The sequence below is a fragment of the Tachysurus fulvidraco genome, chromosome 16 (genome assembly GCF_022655615.1).
Source record: "Tachysurus fulvidraco isolate hzauxx_2018 chromosome 16, HZAU_PFXX_2.0, whole genome shotgun sequence".
In the NCBI taxonomy this organism is placed as follows: domain Eukaryota; kingdom Metazoa; phylum Chordata; class Actinopteri; order Siluriformes; family Bagridae; genus Tachysurus; species Tachysurus fulvidraco.
In genome coordinates, this window is record NC_062533.1 from 14,400,413 (window position 1) to 14,418,011 (window position 17,599).

General features: G+C 36.7%; 3 protein-coding genes across 5 annotated transcripts in view; all 3 read right to left on the reverse strand.

The window, feature by feature from the left end:
- Positions 1 to 374: 374 nt before the first annotated feature.
- On the reverse strand, positions 375 to 5,051 carry pbk (PDZ binding kinase). Of its 2 annotated transcripts, XM_027155422.2 has the most exons (8): positions 4,941 to 5,051; positions 4,709 to 4,782; positions 3,063 to 3,156; positions 2,837 to 2,976; positions 2,463 to 2,632; positions 1,796 to 1,925; positions 1,541 to 1,720; positions 375 to 809 (listed from the first exon to the last, which is right to left on the reverse strand). In XM_027155422.2, exons 2-8 carry the CDS (start codon positions 4,776 to 4,778, stop codon positions 574 to 576), a joined length of 1,020 nt encoding a protein of 339 aa, XP_027011223.1. In that variant the 5' UTR covers positions 4,779 to 4,782; positions 4,941 to 5,051; the 3' UTR covers positions 375 to 573. The 2 variants fall into 2 exon arrangements, with proteins under 2 accessions (XP_027011223.1, XP_047657557.1); XM_047801601.1 differs by lacking the exons at positions 4,709 to 4,782; positions 4,941 to 5,051 and adding an exon at positions 3,873 to 3,896.
- A 2,160-nt stretch (positions 5,052 to 7,211) lies between these two features.
- LOC113648239 (solute carrier family 35 member D3) lies at positions 7,212 to 14,714 on the reverse strand. The gene is made up of 2 exons (XM_027155347.2): positions 13,314 to 14,714; positions 7,212 to 11,486 (listed from the first exon to the last, which is right to left on the reverse strand). Exons 1-2 carry the CDS (start codon positions 13,747 to 13,749, stop codon positions 10,672 to 10,674), a joined length of 1,251 nt encoding a protein of 416 aa, XP_027011148.2. The 5' UTR covers positions 13,750 to 14,714; the 3' UTR covers positions 7,212 to 10,671.
- Positions 14,715 to 15,599: 885 nt separating this feature from the next.
- pex7 (peroxisomal biogenesis factor 7) overlaps positions 15,600 to 17,599 on the reverse strand; it is a 41,506-nt gene continuing 39,506 nt past the window's right edge. For both annotated transcript variants that reach the window (XM_027155414.2, XM_027155413.2), the window contains one exon: positions 15,600 to 16,034. In XM_027155414.2, the coding sequence (XP_027011215.2) occupies positions 16,012 to 16,034 (23 nt within the window). In that variant the 3' untranslated portion in view covers positions 15,600 to 16,011. The remainder of the gene's footprint in view (positions 16,035 to 17,599) is intronic.

Sequence of the window (17,599 nt, forward strand, 5' to 3'; positions counted from 1 at the left end):
TTCAGATAGTCATGAAACCCTGTGGTAAACATGAGCACTGCCTGGGTAATTCGTAAATATCCTCTACATACCCAACACCATCAAACAGTTCCTGCAAGTCCAATATCCTGGTCCAAATATGGACACTGACAGGCCTAAAACAGCATTCCTCATGGGTTCTCCAGTTAGTTAAGTGTTTTAGCTTTCTTAAAGGAGTTTCACATGGAAACTTTCAGGACTTCTGGCAAAAAAACAACCTAAAGGACAGTAGCTGGAAAGCTAGAGTTCAAGATACTACATTTTGTGTGAAATGTAACAGACTGAAAATTTACATAATAGAAAGTTTTAGCATCACATCATTTAAAATGGCTACAAAAATTACATCAGAATTAAGACAGATTACATTATTTAATTATAAACTCTTTAATAAATGAAACAAGCCTAAATCTACTTACAGTAAGATCAGTTATAATAAAAGTTCAGGTTATAGATATAGAATAAGTTCTGTATAATTGTGGAGAGTTTTAAATGAAAGACAAGAAAAAATTAACAAAAACAAGGACGGACAGAGTAGAGAAAACTGACGAGCAGACTTTAATCTATAACTATCACCTCACTACGTTTATCATCCAGCTGGCTGTTGGACTCCAGAGCCTGAACGATGTGTGCAGCTGATGGTCTTTTATTAGGATCTTCTTCAGTACAGAGACAGAAAAGTTCTACCATTCTCTGGTAGGCACCACCCAGAGTGGCTGCGTCCAGCGGAGGACGGGTTCCCAGACTCTCGTAATAGGCTTCTTCGTCAAAGTCGTCCTCATCAAACGAGTCGTCTAAAGTAGTTCAAATGGAGAAAATAAAGAGGAATCGTTATAATCAACATTTCCTAATCCTGGTATTGGATTATTACTGCATTACTACTGTTATTTACTAACCTGATTCAAATCATAAATAATACTAAAAAGCTTTGAGCACACAGTAAAGGATCTAACAATATAAACAAGTTTATCAACCAGAAACACTGATATCAGCAAAAAAATTCATTCATTTGCCAGTATGTTTAGTTTTTCATTATGTTACACTTGCTGTAGTGCAAACTCCCAAATCTTACAGACTACACAAATCGACCAAGAGCAACTTGGTTGACAGTGGAACAGTTTTTACTCAGCAGATTTCAGAATCAGGAAGACGCAAATAATTACAGTACATACATACGCAACACTGACAAAACTGAGAAATTCTAATGAAGAACATTATTTCCCTTCAAAAAGTGAAGGCACTTATTTGAGTTTAGGGTGAAGAAGTTCCAGAAATTAAAACAAAATCATGTATATTACAGAATGTGACTCATTTTCTGAGACATGTGTTTAATTTCTGGAATAGGGTCACTAAAATAAGCACCTATGGGATATATAATTATCCCAGGTCCCCATCTGAGATTCAGTGTTTAGCTTAAAAAAAAGGAGAGTGGGGACATAACCTTTGAGATGTTCACTAGCTAAGAACATATTACTACGCAGTGTTAGTAGTAAATGTTCAGAAAATATAAATGAATATATCTAACCATCATCGCAGTCACCCTCGCTGTTGAGCATCTCCAGATGAGGCACAGAGAGAGTCATCATCTCCCACAGGGTGAGTCCATATGCAAAGATGTCTGCTTTGTCTGTGATTAGTCCATCCTCCAGCGCCTCTTTTGGCTTCCACGGCTCTGTGCCGATGTAGTGAGCCTTTCGGTCGCTCACTACAGAAATGATAAACATGATTATGAACAATTTCTATACCCATTTTAATTTACTTGTGCTTAGGGCTTACTTGCCTTGCATGTTTTCATCTAACTTGAGGGAAACGCCGACATCACAGATTTTGATGGTCTCAAAGTCGCCTTTAATGACGATGTTGCAGGATTTCATGTCCCCGTGCAGAAGCCTCTTCTCATTGTGCAGATACTGAACGGAAAATTGTAGTGTTTATTATACAGTGGAATAAAAGGCAAGACATGAGCAGCAGTTGACACGACTGATGAAACTAATTCTTGTAATTAGGACAAATGTTTTGACAGAAATATAATTAATAAAATGGCCAGATTTGTAAGAAGTATAATACATTATAATTAACTGGCAGTGGTGGAGATCCGTTACTTTACACTGTATCTAAATTGCGTGTACATTTCATATAAAAGAATAAAAAGAAGACAATCAAAACAGAGAATGTCCCAGTTTACTTGGTTGCATAGTGTGGTTGTGTAAAATATAAAAAAATGCATTATATTTTTTGTTGATTCAAATTAATAAAATGTGATTCAACTATTTGGTTTCTAAATTGGCTGCTCATGAAGCCTTATACACAATCTAAAGATGAATACATCTCTAAGAACATGAAAATAAAAAAAACATACACAAAATCAGGTTTGACCAAACACTGAATTAGTAGATGATGGAAGACTACAACAGGAAGAAAGAAGGATTTGTTTGTGCATGCAGTACCTGCAAACCATGAGCTACATCAAGAGCCACTTTTTCAATAATGGCAACTGGGAAGGCCTGTAAACCTTCCTCTCTCCTCTTTTCAATCAGGTCATTGAGAGACTGCTCCCCTCCGTATTCCATCGCCAAACACTTTGAGCCGTCCTTTGCTGTGGTGAACGCTCTAAAACCTGCCATTCAAAAAAAAAAAAAAAAAAAACACATTTCTTAGTCTAAATGGCTCATTAAATCATTTGGCAGAGGCACTTATCCAAAACAAAGCCACAGCAGGGTTAAAGGATAAGCAAGAACTGAAATGAAAAGGACTTCATTTCCACCATAGAACCGCAGCTGCCGGTTCATCCGGTCCAGATGAGATTGAAAGATATAATTACCAACAATATTTGGATGCTGCAGATCCTTTAAGATCTTTGCTTCTTCACATAGCCGCTTCTGGTACACGTTCTTCTGAGTCTTTGCACACTTGCTGTTGATCTTCTTAATGGCCCATGGCGACTGAGTCTGTTTTCCATTTCTGAAAGCAATTTTGAGCCAGTCCAATGTTAACAGGGATCCTTCAATTCAGAAATTAATCAAAGAACGGATTTCATCGAATCATACCTGTTCATGAGATAGACGTTCACACCGGTGCCACAGCCGAGCTTCTTCATGAACGGAGATGCTGGAATAGTGACCGGGGTTCCACATGCACTCACTACAGCGAGGGAAAACAAAACAAAACCCAGAAACCATTTATAATTATATGACCAACCGTTTAATCCACCGGCAAATGGTTCACATAGTGTTATGTTGTGAAGCCAATAAAATTGTCTCAAATTTACCCCATAAAACGAATCACTTTCTTAATTTATAGACCAACTTGTGCTCTAAAAACTGGGATAGCTTGTGGTCAGAATGATCCATCGTCAGTAAATTTGGATTTTCTCTAAACACAGTATCCATTTTAGATTAGATTCACAGTTATCGTCATTGTGCAAAGTACATATACAAAGCCAATGAAATGCAGTTAGCATCTACCCAGAAGTACATAAGTGTCATATTTACAATACATTATGAATAAAGATATACAGCTATGAGGGTGATGTGTACAAAAGGTGCAGTATATACTGTATAGCGGTAACATGTTTAAATAGTACAATATATATAGAACCACAGAAAAGATTATAGATGAAGAATACAGTAGTGCAAAGATGTATAGTGGAAAAAGAGCATAGTAAGTAAAGTAAGTAAATGTAAACAGTCTGTTTGTAAACTCAGTCTGTTTGTTCAGGGTAAAAGGTGGCTGATAATACCACTCACCTCTCAAATCTCTTAAAGTAAAAATACAACAAAAATGACTACAATACTGTATTTGGAATTAACCAAGTAATGAAATTCAAATTCTATCTAAACCAAGGTTTGTCCACTCAACTCCCAGGCTGTCAGGGTGTCATCAAATCAACAAGTCTGTGCACAGCATCAAAGTAGCAATTCTCTCTCTCTCTCTCTTTATCCATCTCTTAAACTTGCTTCATCTCTCTCGTCTCTCTCGCTTGCTTCGCTTCATCTCTCTCTCTCTCTGTTCATCTGTCTTTCTCTCTCTCCCTCTCTCTCTCCAAGCACAACCAAATGCACCACAAGTCCCTCTTCATCTCTACCTAAAAGGGTGATGCAGCAGCACTTTAGTCATTTGCTTTTAGCTCCTTTTTAGATCACAAACCTTGTACTTGCACACTCCTAGATGACTGACTATATATTCTTCACCCCTATTCAGAATCAAAAATCTGTTTCTGTTTCTATATTAAAGTGCTCATTAATGCCCCTATTTAGAAGAACGTTACAAAGAAATTTCTCAAAATTACCATTAGATTTACTTTCGAGTTCGTAGACAAATGGCAGAAGATTTTTTTGAGAGTGCTAGTATTTTTTAAACTTTACAAAAAATAAATTGTTTTCTGCCCAGTAATAGTAATATTTTTACGTAGTATGCAAATGTATACAGTTTTAATTTGTATGCAGATGTATGCAGATTTAACACCAGTAAAAAATAAAATACGCTATTAATGTTGCATTACTTTGTGAATATAAATTTGTAGTTAGCAAACGTGCTAACATGTCACGAGCTCGTCGTGTTAGCCTTAGCGTTAGCTTTAGCGTTAGCTTGCTAACACAACAACAAGCCGTACACTTTGAAACAAAATGACAATCTTTATGTAGTAAAAGTTAACTTTTTTAAAGATTCAGACTTTACATTAATGATGTCTTACCTGGACTCTTTATCTTCAGCGGTTTACACGGAGTTTTAAAGGCATCCGGTGACTTGGTCGCGTCCTCCATGTTACTGAAATATAAAACAATAATAAACACCTAAAAAAAAAGCAACCCAGAAAACGTTTGTTGATAAATATTAGTATCTGTAGATTATAGAAAAACTAAAACTGTTAAATATGTTGTATTTAACTGTATTTTATTATTGAACCAGATGCTCAGCTGCCTCACCTCCTAAACAACAAGCCGGTTATTTATTTATTAATTTATTTTGAAAATCCGCGCCTTTCAAGACACGTCCCACTTGGTATAACCGCTGCTCCTCCTGCCTTGTTATTGGCTACTAGGATAAAGCGTCCTGCGTTCTGATTGGTTATAATTCCAATCTCCGCTGTAAGGATGATCTCAGAGCCAATCAACGATCTTGAAATTTCTACAAACAGGAATAGGGGGAAATAACATGAATAAAAAATAATTATAGCGATAAACTTTTGATTGTGTCTTAACTTGTCTGAAATGATTAAATTTAAAATTTTGCCACAAAATCGAAACAAAGGAAGCAAAATAAATATCTACTTGTGTTTGGGTTAAGGAGTGTAAGGGTGAATCAAGTGGTACTCTTTTTAATTGTTAGTTATGGTGTCATATAGGTGTCACATAGTTCTAGTCCATTTTAATATATTAACTGAAAATAGATTGCTATCAGTGATGTTTTTTAGATGAAAATCCTATCAATTCTCACTAGATGGAGGCATACGTCAGAAATTTTGCCATTTGATGGAAGACTGGGTAGATAATTACCCCAGGGTTTTATATCTCCACGAGCATTGTATTTGTATATTAACTTATTGTGTTCTATAGTTAAGGTTTTTGTTTGGTATACTTATAAAGTGTAATATTTAAAATACTTTGTGTGTGTGTGTGTGTGTGTGTGTGTGTGTGTGTGTGTGTGTGTGTGTGTGTGTGTGTGTGTGTGTGTGTAATTTCCCTCATGGGATCAATAAAGTCATGTAGATTATTTTTTTTCAATACCAATTAAGTATCTATCTATCTATCTATCTATCTATCTATCTATCTATCTATCTATCTATCTATCTATCTATCTATCTATCTATCTATCTGTCTGTCTGTCTGTCTGTCTGTCTGTCTGTCTGTCTGTCTGTCTGCCTGCCTGCCAGTCTGCCTGCCTGTCTGTCTGTCTGTCTGTCTGTCTGTCTCTTTTAACTGAGTCAGATCAGTTGAATCATCTCATCAATAAGAGCCAACACCTTCAGTTCGCCTTCACCTTCATTGCTATGATATATTTTCTTTTAAAACAGGTAAAAAGTTTGCAATATTCTGACCAGTGATTGGTGTTATGGCTGGGATAATTTCATAAACTATTAAACTAACATTTAATAACAAATAATCATAACTATAAATACAATGACATAACTGTGTGTGTTCTTTCAAAAAGGGTTTGCTTTAAAGTTCGAGACACATATTTGTATAGAAACCCTTTTTAAAAAAAATGCCATATAATTTATATGAAATTTGTCTCTATTTGAAAATGTTTACATTTTGAACATCAAAAATCAGCCCCATCTCTCTGCATCAGCACTGTTCACTTCTCTACAGGAGAAACTAGGAGACCAAGGTCTTGTTTTTTTGCCTCTCTTTTGTTACTCTGAGGCCAAATTTTCATTTCATTAACTTTTCATGAGTTTGCCTTTTAGGGCCTTTGTCATACAGTTTCTGATAAATGATCCGCTCGTATTATGCCCCAAGGCAAAACTTTAATGCATCATATGGTGCTCTTAACCTAGTATAAAAGCACATGGTAAGATATCCTGCAAAACAATGGAGTTAAAAAAATGGAGGGAAAGTGAAGATGAAACCCGGGGTGATGGGTTCAAACCTCAGACTTGGTTATGCAAAAGCACATTTTGCTGTTTAGATATGAAACAAGAATGAAGCTGAGAAGAAGCTAGAATTAGCATTTTCTCCTATGAAAAACATGGAAACTGTGGTGCTTTATGAGAAAAGACTATCTTTTTTAACATTTTAAAATCACTCTCTAAAGCTTCACTTAATCTAAATCATCTCCCACAGAGTTAAACATGTCTCTATGTTCTTCTCTCTACAGGAGTTGATTTATACTGACAACTTTAGATTATACCTAATTTATCTAAGCATTAGAATGTTAATGATTCTGCTCAAAGGTCTAACCATTAATTATTAATAAAATACTTTACTAATAAAGAGCTATTTCTTTAAAAATACTTAATTTTTTTCAACCGAATCTCTTCATTGTGTCTATCTTATTGGTGATAATACTATAATACATAATACTGTGCAATGAGAAAAACACCTCCATAAAATTTCATTCATTTGAAAGTCATTTAGAAATGAAGTCTAGTTTTTGGATTTACTATTTTGGATTTTAATACATTATGCAAATCGAATACTATACTAACAGGAACAGTGTCAATAAGGAATAAGGTGAGAAAAAGTAAGAGATGGTTTTCAACACATTAAAAAAATATTTATTTAGTTTTCCAGAAATGTACTGTTAGGTTTAGTAACACAACTGCGAATTGAAAAGTTATGTGAAGACAAATTTTGTTTACAGATTTAGGGCTTACTTTCTGAATACCTTAAAAGAAATATATCTTCAGTAACTGCTTTATTCTGGTCTGGGTCACTCTATATCAGAGATCATCCTGTATCCTGGGAACACCGGGTGTGAAGCAGGAATACACCTGGGATGAGACAGTCTGATGCAAAGCATCATTCACACATTCACACGCTCGTTCACACACTTGTTCACACTCATATGGCCAATAAAAAGTAGCCAGATGAAGTATCTAGCATGTTTTTGGGAGTTAGGAGGAATCTAGATACCCCAAAGAAAACTCCACATAAAGAGTAAGACTTGAAGCACATAATTAGATATTCTTGATTTTTAAAATTTTAAAAAAAGAAAAGAAAATTTTTGTTTCTCATTAAATTTTTGTATCGACTCAATTTAATAACTGCCCCATAGTCTACAATTATAAGTGAGTTTTGAATATGTTTGATTTTCTCAGTACTGAGAACTGTTGAAATGATTGTCTATGGTGGATGGTGGATAGTGATGACAGCTGTAGTGGATGGAGATGTGTTGGCTTATTCCATTAATGCAGAACATTACACACTGTATTAATGTGTGCACCGAGAACATTTACATTACATTTACAGCATTTAGCAGACACTCTTATCCAGAGTGACTAACATTTTTTTTATTTCAGTTTATACACCCTGAGCAATTAAGGGTTAAGGGCCTTGCTCAGGGGCCCTGCAGTGGCAACTTGGTTGACCTGGGATTCGAACCAACCTTCCGTTCAGTAGTCGAATGCCTTAACCACTTTACCACTGAGCTACCACATCCCTCGTAGAACATCCACTCATCGTATGTGTTTTAGATAAAAGGAAACTTCACCCTTTGTGCTTGTGTACATTTTCAAAAAAACAATTTCTTGTTCAAATATGATGATGATTAAGCTAAATTTGTATTTTTGGAGTAAAAAGCATCTGTTGTTCATCAAGTGTTAAAAAAGTCTGGGAAGCTTTTACATTCATATATGTGCTCTTTTAATCACAAAGACATCCCTTTACACAGAACATACTCATATGAGTTAGAGATAGGAAAAAAATCGCAGTGCTCACGGTCTCAGAAGGTGGTCGCATCCTGGCGTGTCTCGACTCGGACCCCCCCTCAACTATATAAACTTAGGTAATACATTCTCTAATGATGCTGACTTCAAGATTAAGGATAAGAGGCCAAGACAAGATCTTCTTGCCCTCGAGCTGATCTCTCAGAGTGAATCCAGATCGTTTTCATGTTCAGTGACCCTTATCAAAGTCATCTGTGTGTAATTCAGAACAAGTCTTCAATGACAGCTCAAGCAGGGCAGCCAGCAGGAATCTCTGATAGACGCTTGATCGTTAATGATAACATGAGCATTTCAAGTGTTTCATATCAAACTTGTTTAAGATTACTGTTACACGACACATGCAAGTAATGATCATGGCTTCTTTTTTGACATCGCATTTTCTCAGCTCGAACAGAACCCAGACCGGGACAGATGACGCGTGCAGGAAAATAATAAAAAAAAAAATGCTAAAAATAAACTAGATAAGAAATTAGATTCTAAAGATCTCAGTTGTTTATCAGAAAATTGAAATGATTTGTTTCTTAATCATATTCTTCTTATTAAAGGATTCGTTAAAAAATAAAACATCAAATTTTACAAATCAATTCAACAAATTTACACAATTATTCCCCTTAAATATTAGCAATGAGCCAAGACGTGATGCATTTGATGTGTGAAGTTTGCCTTTCACACAAAGTGCGAACTTTTTACTGATACAGAGTCTATCCCATGAACACTGGATGTGAAGCAGGAATACACCTAGGATGGGGTCCATTTCAGTAATATTCTAGTGTTCCTGACAAATACTATAAACTTTGCATAAAGTTCAGTCTTTTCAAACACATCCATGCAGGATGTGTTTAGAAAATTAGATTGGAACTGTATTACGATCCACATTACTTCCAGCTTTCTGCTTCAGTTCCAGATCCAGATGAATTAAAGACTATCCAAAAATAAATTATAATTCTTGGTTGATTAAAAAAAAAAGGAATTTGTATTACTATTGTCATTTCTGCACTGCATTAAAAAAAGTAATGTTTTAATTTGTATGTTTTAAGAAATATTTCATTTACATTAATTATTTAAATTAAAGCACAATTAGTTGTTGTGTAACTGAATAGTATAGAAAAATGTTCCTGATTATCAAGAAGATACTACTTTATAAATTGGATAAATAAAATAAAATAAAATAAATAAATAAACAAATAAACAAATAAACAAATTAAATTAAATTAAATTACTATGCTATACTAGAACTGTGAACAAAATTTTAACATTGGAGCATGTTGGAAAATATGCCAACAAGAAAATGACATAAGTTTTTCTCAATAATGAAAACAAGCCCCGCCTCCTTCTCCCTTTTCACACTTATAATATTTTTGGCCTTGATGCACTAATGCAGTGCCCTCATTTTTAAATTGATTATGTTTAAACCATTTGGTCAAAAATGGTCAAAATGTCTCGTATATCCCTTTATTTTAAGTATTGACAAGCTTGTTATTGGGGTTAAAGATGTTGGCAAAAATGGGGAAAGTGTCTGTAACCAGCTAACCACAGTTAACTAAGACCTGAGAAGGTGAAAAAGTTTGAATACAAAAAACAAAGTTGGACAAGGTCTGGTCTAGAATATACAACTACTAGAAAATCTAGAACTTTTAAGGGTTCCTCTTAAGTTTTGATAAATCCTATAGGGTTCTCTGATAGTGTTTAGTTTTAGAAAGCTTTGAATAAACTTGTATAATACAAAGTAAACTCTTAAGTGTCAGTTGAATAACCCTTTCTAAGAGTGTATATATAAACTGTGTTAAGGGGAAAAGTGGTTTTCCAAGATGGCTGCCCTGTAACCATTTTCAGTTTCATTGTGCAGGTTGTTTATGTTTATAGCTTACGGGAAGTCATCTATTAAATGAATTACTTCTTAGGTAGGTTTTGCAAAACCTAAAAAGAAAACTTCACACACCAAACACGTCCTGCCTTATCACCTACATCTAATGTAAACCGCCTCGTTCGACCATACGTAAAACTGTGAGAATTACATTTTTTGAAGGATTTAATGCCCTATAAGACACTGAGAGAACTGATCAGTCATCATGAACGCCCATTCTTAAAAACAGCCTATATATGACTTCTGCCTACTTACAAACAAATCATAGTATGTTTTTAAAAAAATACTAGCTTTCCATAAATCCAGGTTTAAGAGAGTGAGTAATAAAAGGCAACATTCCTCTTGCTCACATAGTCAGTCTGTGAGAATGTTTAAACTTAGCATGCATCTCTTTTAACCTTCATCAAGGACTTTGCACCTCCATGTTGTCCAATAATGTGTCTTTCTTAAGGAACTTTAAGGTGCGCACTGATCGCCACACGTCCACAAAATTGTTACTTAAATTCTGGTTTCCAGGTTCGCTCTCTGGTGCCAGTGCTGGTGTTTGTAACTCTATAGATTCTGCAACTTTATTGTCAGACACATGACCCAGGCCACTGCCCTCCAACGATTCAGTCAGGCAGCCATTTGGAAAACTCTCCACATCTCCATCAGGTTTGGTTGGAGGTTCCACATACGGCTCTCCGGGTGGTTCCTCATCCTTTGCGGCCTTTTCCATGTCCTCATAGCTGAGCTTCTTCTTGGTCTCGTAGTACTTTACTATGCAGTAGGTGATGGAGCCGACGGTGTTGACCACTACACCGGCTATGAACAGGTTGGTGGGCTCGACGTCGCTGAAGGCCAGCATGCCCACAGTGATGGTAGCAATGCTCTTTACCACCCCCACAAAGCTGGTGGTCACTGCTGAGTTAATGTACGTGCAGTGCAGCGTGGTGAAGTTCATAGCGCAGCCAATAATTACACAGACGCAGAAGATTCCTGTGATGATCGGATTACTCCAGCCCTCGTAGGTCCACATGTCAATGGCATCCATGCTCACGAGGGAACAGACAAGCAGCACGGGCGAGGCCACCAAGGCGATATTGTATTGAGCCGTCAGCGGACCGTACTCGCTTTCCACACTTGTCTTTTGGATGAGTACCAAGTATGAGGCATGGATAATAACAGCTAAAATGCCTGTCACATAGCCAAAGGGGTCGCCTGTGAGGTCTCCTGCACCTGCACCAATCAACCAAAAAGAAAACACCAAATTCATTACCAAAATAATATCTATTTATCTTTCATCCTATAGTAGTACCCTTTCTGTAGAAAGCAACAAATGGGTTACAGGCAGTAATCGTGTACCAAGTCTAGGTACACTTACCTTGTAGCACATATAGGCACATCCCAAATTGCATACTGTACTTATACACAATTAATACACAATAAATAGTGACTATGTTCACACTGAGAAGAAATGCACTTTAAGTATCCGGCTGATGCTATTATTCAACCGGAGATAAAAATTGTAGAATGTTCAAAATATGGAACAAAATCACAGAATCACTTGAGCACATCCGAGATCAAATCATTACTGGTTCACAAGTGAATTCAGAACAGCTTGGGAGGACATTTCAAAGAATTTATTAAGCTAATATATGACATAGATATTATGAAAAAATCTATTCACTAATTTATATAACTAAAATTTAATTGTGAGTCTTTTGTTTGTAAAATGCAAACCTCACTAGTTAGAGAAATGTTAGTTGACTAGGTTATACCACAAGTTCCCCTTATGGCTATAAATATACAAAATGTTATTTCGATGCTAAGTTATTTATTAATAATATATGATGCGCACAGTGTTCCAATAGGCTCTGGATCTACATCCATCTAGATTAAGATAAAGAACTTACAAAAATAAATTAATGAACGAATTAATGTAGTACATATTCAACACTGACATATTAACTATTAATCACTTCTACAGTGTCAACCTCACTAGAAGTTAAGTTAAGTTAAGATAACTTACCTTGTAGCCAGTTTGTGTCACCGCTAGTTAGGTACACTTATTAAACACGAAATATACAGTATAAAATATAAAATATTAATCAAGTCTGATAACGAGTTAATATGCCTGTAATAATCAGATAATGTTATAAGCAAAATGTAAATAAAAATTTCACTGTAGAAATAATCAAAATCAATCTGATTGTATGTGGTTTAGGAGTCTATGAGTGTCGTTAAGAAAATAATATAAAATAACTGAGTCTACTGAATAATAATTAAGCCTATTTATAAGTGAGCAATATGTCAGTATATCAAATTATCCAATGTTCTTTATGGAGAACATCCACATTGTCAGGTGTCAGTATATCATTATTCCAGACATAGAAATAAGACTAATAGTTATAGTTAATGTAGTTAAGAGTTCTTTTTAATACGTTTCTATGGAATAGAAGACTCAGCTCTAATTAAGCATGTTATTATGGTACTCAGTAAAATAGTGTTAGTAATTCATTAAAATAGTGTGAATAATGGTGGAGTTATTGACAATAAACAGTTGTAAAATGGACATAATTTACATTTACATTATTTACCGGACGGTTTCCACCAAATAAGGATGGGTTCCCTTTAGAGCCTGGTTCCTCTCCAGGGTTCTTATATCATCTCAGGGAGATTTTCTTTTGACACCGTTGCGTAAATAATAAATATTAATTTCATTTGAAACTTTGTCTCTATATTTTTTTACTCTATATTTTAATATGAATGTTTCTGCTTTGAGACTGTCACCTGGTTAAAAGTAAATTTATATTGTAGAGTTTATATTACAATTAAAGGTACAAAAACTAAGAACTCTTGATCGATTAAAGGTACAAAAAGTTCTTGATTGATGATGGTATGTTTTTGGGTATAGTGATGTGTCATATTGCACACACTGAAGTCCTGATGTTTATGTGCTACAAACACTATTTCAGAGATTAATTGGAGATTTGAATGTAGTCTAATGAATTTTACTGCAAATGTGTGTGTGTGTGTGTGTGTGTGTGTGTGTGTGTGTGTTACCCGCGAGTGCAGCTCCGCCGGTGGTTATAAGCACAGCCACGGTGACCCCGAATGATGGCGCTCCGTCCCGAAGGACGCACACACCGACAGCGAGAGTGACGAGCGGCAGACAGCGTTTAAACACCACGTACATGGGCAGGCTGAGGCCGCGCAGGGACCACAGCGTGAGCGTGGACTGCAGCGTGGAGAGCGCGCACACACCAGCGAACACTCGGGTCAGGCGCGCGCTAGGCGGCGGGATGTTCACTGCACCGATCCGTCGCAGGACCTCCAGCGTAATCACCGCCGTGAAGCTGGTCAGAAACTGGATGAGAGTCAGGTACGTGAAGTGGTACGTAGTGATGAGGAACTTTAGCAGGATGTTAAGCGATCCGGAGAAAACACCGTGCGCCACCGCCACAGTGATCCCCAGCAATCTCCCTTTGCAAACTTCCATCGTGCGCTTTTATTAGTAGCTTTTTTTTGTTCTTGAAAATTTCAGTCTCTTTCTTGACAAACAATATAGCAGTTATTAAAAAATGGCCATGTCGGAATGAGACCTTGCAGGTGAAGTTTCTTCGAAATGCTGCTTTAAACCCAAAGCCCAAATCCACTCACACTCACTCATCCCACTGTCCTGGTGACACGAATCTCGGGGGTTTCCTGCAGCCCTGCTACCTCATTCTACACTGTCCACACACTGTAAGGGATTACAGAAGAAAAAAAACGGTGTGTCCTCCCTCCCCCGAGTACTGTATGTGTGTGTGTGTGTGTGCGCGCAGGACGTGCTTTATTAAACTCAATGCGCCACACACTGCGCCTCCTGCAGCTCCACTGGGCTTCATAACTGCCAGATAAGAACTGATTGAGGTCTGAGACTCTTAACAGCCAATCATCATACTTTCAATTACTTACATGCTTGAGTTTTATAAACATTTATTTTAGATTAGTTTATTAAAATCACCATGATACTGTAGTATACATTTTCACCCAAGTTCATCAATATCCAAACAAATTCTAACACATCTGTTCAAAAAAGAAATCTGATTATAATAAGATGCAATTGAACAGTGTATTTTAAAAAGAACGATATACACATTTTTGGCTCGCAAGGGTGCGTGATTGTTCTTGTACACCTAACACAGCTTTAGAGCAAAATGCATTACATGCAACCTTGACAATGAGCATAAATAATGGGTGTGATCCCAGTTCTTCTGATCAATTCCATAACTTGAATGTAGAATTTATAGCGTACGACACTTGTGGAAAGTTGAACGTGCTTAAAAAAAGCAGGCATTGATTGGCAAGCATCATTTATTCCAGCTATAGGGTGAAGATGGACATTATCCAAAAGAAAAAGAGATAACTTACACTCATGTAGGCTTTATAGATTTGCGCTCTGTTCTTTACGTTAAATGTGGGCTGCAAATCCTTATGGAGGAGGGAGCGCATCTTTATTATATTAAGCATGGTGATTCGGTGATTTGCATTCAGTGCAACACACCCCTGCTGGGAAAAAAATCCTTTGAAGATTGTGGGAAGATAAAGAACCTGAACAGCAAAGACAGAAACTGTACATTTATTTATTGATTTTGATAAAAAAAAGAAAAAAAAGAAGAAGCACATCATGTTTATTTTAATGCCATTACTGACATCTGAGGCATAGTTGTGTACCGGGTTGGGAAAAACCTGTTAGATGAACTATAAATATAATTCACCAACATGATGTGTAAATGTTTTTATTTCCTTATGAATTTTGCCTTGGCTTTGTGCAAGCATCGTGTTGGATAAAGAGCCAGTTTTACTTCTTGAGAATGGACCATCGCTTGCAGTGTTGTGTTAGAAAATGACTAACAAATGAGCTCTGGTCATGCATTTGTTTACGATCAACAAATAAAGCAAAGATCTGAGTTTTAATTTGTAAGTCTGAGCTGCAGGATTTTTCCCAGAGTGAAAAGCAGCACTGCATCAGAACCGTATGATTCCTGTTAGCAAGTTTAATAGCTTGTGAACTGCTGAACCAAACAGCTATGGTAAAAATAGTAAGCTTGCCTAAAGAGATCTAAAACCTTTCTGGCTAAGTGTGATTTCTTCACATAGTGAATGTCATGCTTTGATCGAGTTGTATAGCAGTTCTGTTCGTAATCTGACCAAGACTCAAAATGTTTGCCATGCTACAGATTTGAAATTAATACGTCTGACTGAAAAACAAACATATTTAATTTCAGTTCAATTAAGTCTGTTGTAGTATATGTAGTAAAAAGTGTCAGAATTTCAATGTATTAAAACCTCTACACAAACGTAATGTAGAATCTACCAATTATTTTATTAAAATGATGAACTATTTGGTTATTTGGATAAATTACTTCCCATATGATATTATCACCGATGTCATGGATCAGTCATTAGGAGTCACATGACTTAAAACAAACTGACTGTGAACCTGCATGTAGACCAGTAAAGTGTCTAGTTGGTGAAACTTTGACACACCGTTGATTTCCAAACTGACTTAAAGACCAGGTTTCAGGTTCGCTCTGAGAAGAAGCTCCAAAATTCATCAGGATCTGTTTCACCCTGTATTAGTCATGTGGATGGTCCTGCTCCTTTAGGAAAAGTGCGGTGGCAAACTTGTTGACTCGAAGCCCTGCTGCCATCTTCTCTTTACTCTGTGCTGGGTTGCATAGCAGCCAGACATGGAGGAGTGTAGATTTTTACCGTCTCATCCCAGGAACAGTCCACCATCTATAGAAACACCCAAAGCTATCAGATTAACAGCACTTAGGAACAGAAATCACATAAAATTTAAAGTACATAATATTGATCAATGCCCAGTTCCTATTTACATTTATGACATTTGGCAGATACCCTTATCCAGAGCCACTTATATTTCTATGAAGTTTAAGGGCCTTGCTCAGGGGCCCAAAATTGGCAGCTTGGTGGACATGGGATTCAAACTCACAGCTTTCCACTCAGTAGTCTATCATATTAAGCACCAGGCTACCACATCCCCAACACATGCTAGTTAAAATCCGATGACATGATAAAGCATCAGTCTTCATTAACAGCTGATCTCTGGTTGTTGTTCTGGTGACAACACGTGTTGTGTTGAAACTCATCTGAATTAACTACACTATGTTGACTGGAGTCATTGATAATCAGCATAGGAACATAATCATCCCTCTGCGTAAGTGAAATCAGTTCAACTATGAGAAAGTGCTATTGGGCATGATGGATCCAAACGTCTTTCTAATTGGCTGTTTGGATACACAACATACATTATATGGCCAAAGGTTTGTAGACACCCACAAAGGGAGGTGGTAGCCTAGTCTTTAATGTGTTAGACTACCAATTCGAAAATTTTGAGTTTGACCAGTCTACCACTGCGGGGCCCCTGAGCAAGGCCCTTAACCCTCAATTTCTCAGTTGTATAAATAATGAGATAAAAACGTAAGTCGCTCCGGATAAGGGCGTCTGCGAAATGCAGGAAATGTAAATGACACCCAGCCATTACACCCACATGTGCTTTCTGTACATTTCATTTGAAATTTAGTCCCCATATGCTGTTGGAACATCTCCACTCTTTCAGAGCCACTTAGTTTCGGTAAAAGGAAATTGTAACCGTCTGAGAAAGAGACACATATGGGTATGACGATCAGGTATGCACATACTTTTGGCCATATACTATATTGTATATTGTCTTTTCCTCTGTTTATGTCTATGACTATTTTTCCAACAGAGTATCCAGGTTTCTGAAATGTCACTACTGTATCAGTAACAAAATCGTGTCTTGATTACGTAAGTACCACTAGGACAACTCCTTGGAATCATTGGTGCATGACTAATGAAAAATGTACCAGCTTCCAGGATATTTGTACAGTGTAAAAAGTCTCACTTATTGAGAAAAGTAATTCCTCCTAACAGACGGGAAGGCAGATTTGCTATTCCAAATTGTCCGTAAGTGTGAATGAGTGCGTGAATAAGTGCACACACTGCCTTGCAATGTACTGGTGTCCCATTCAGGGTGTATAGTATTCCTGTCTTCCCACAGTGTTCTTGGGCTTGACTTTGGATCCACTCCAACCTTAACCAAGATAAAACAATTTCCAATGATGAATGACAACAAAAACAACTCATAGCCAAAAATTGTTCTTAAGCCATGCTATGTTTCCAAATCATGCTACCACGTGGGCAATCGTGGTGTTCACATGGAAAATAAGTTCATCTCACAGGTTCAAGGTAAAGTGTAGGATTACAGTTTACAGTTCCAAGGGTTAAACATAGCAAGCTGTCCCTATCAGTGATCTCCA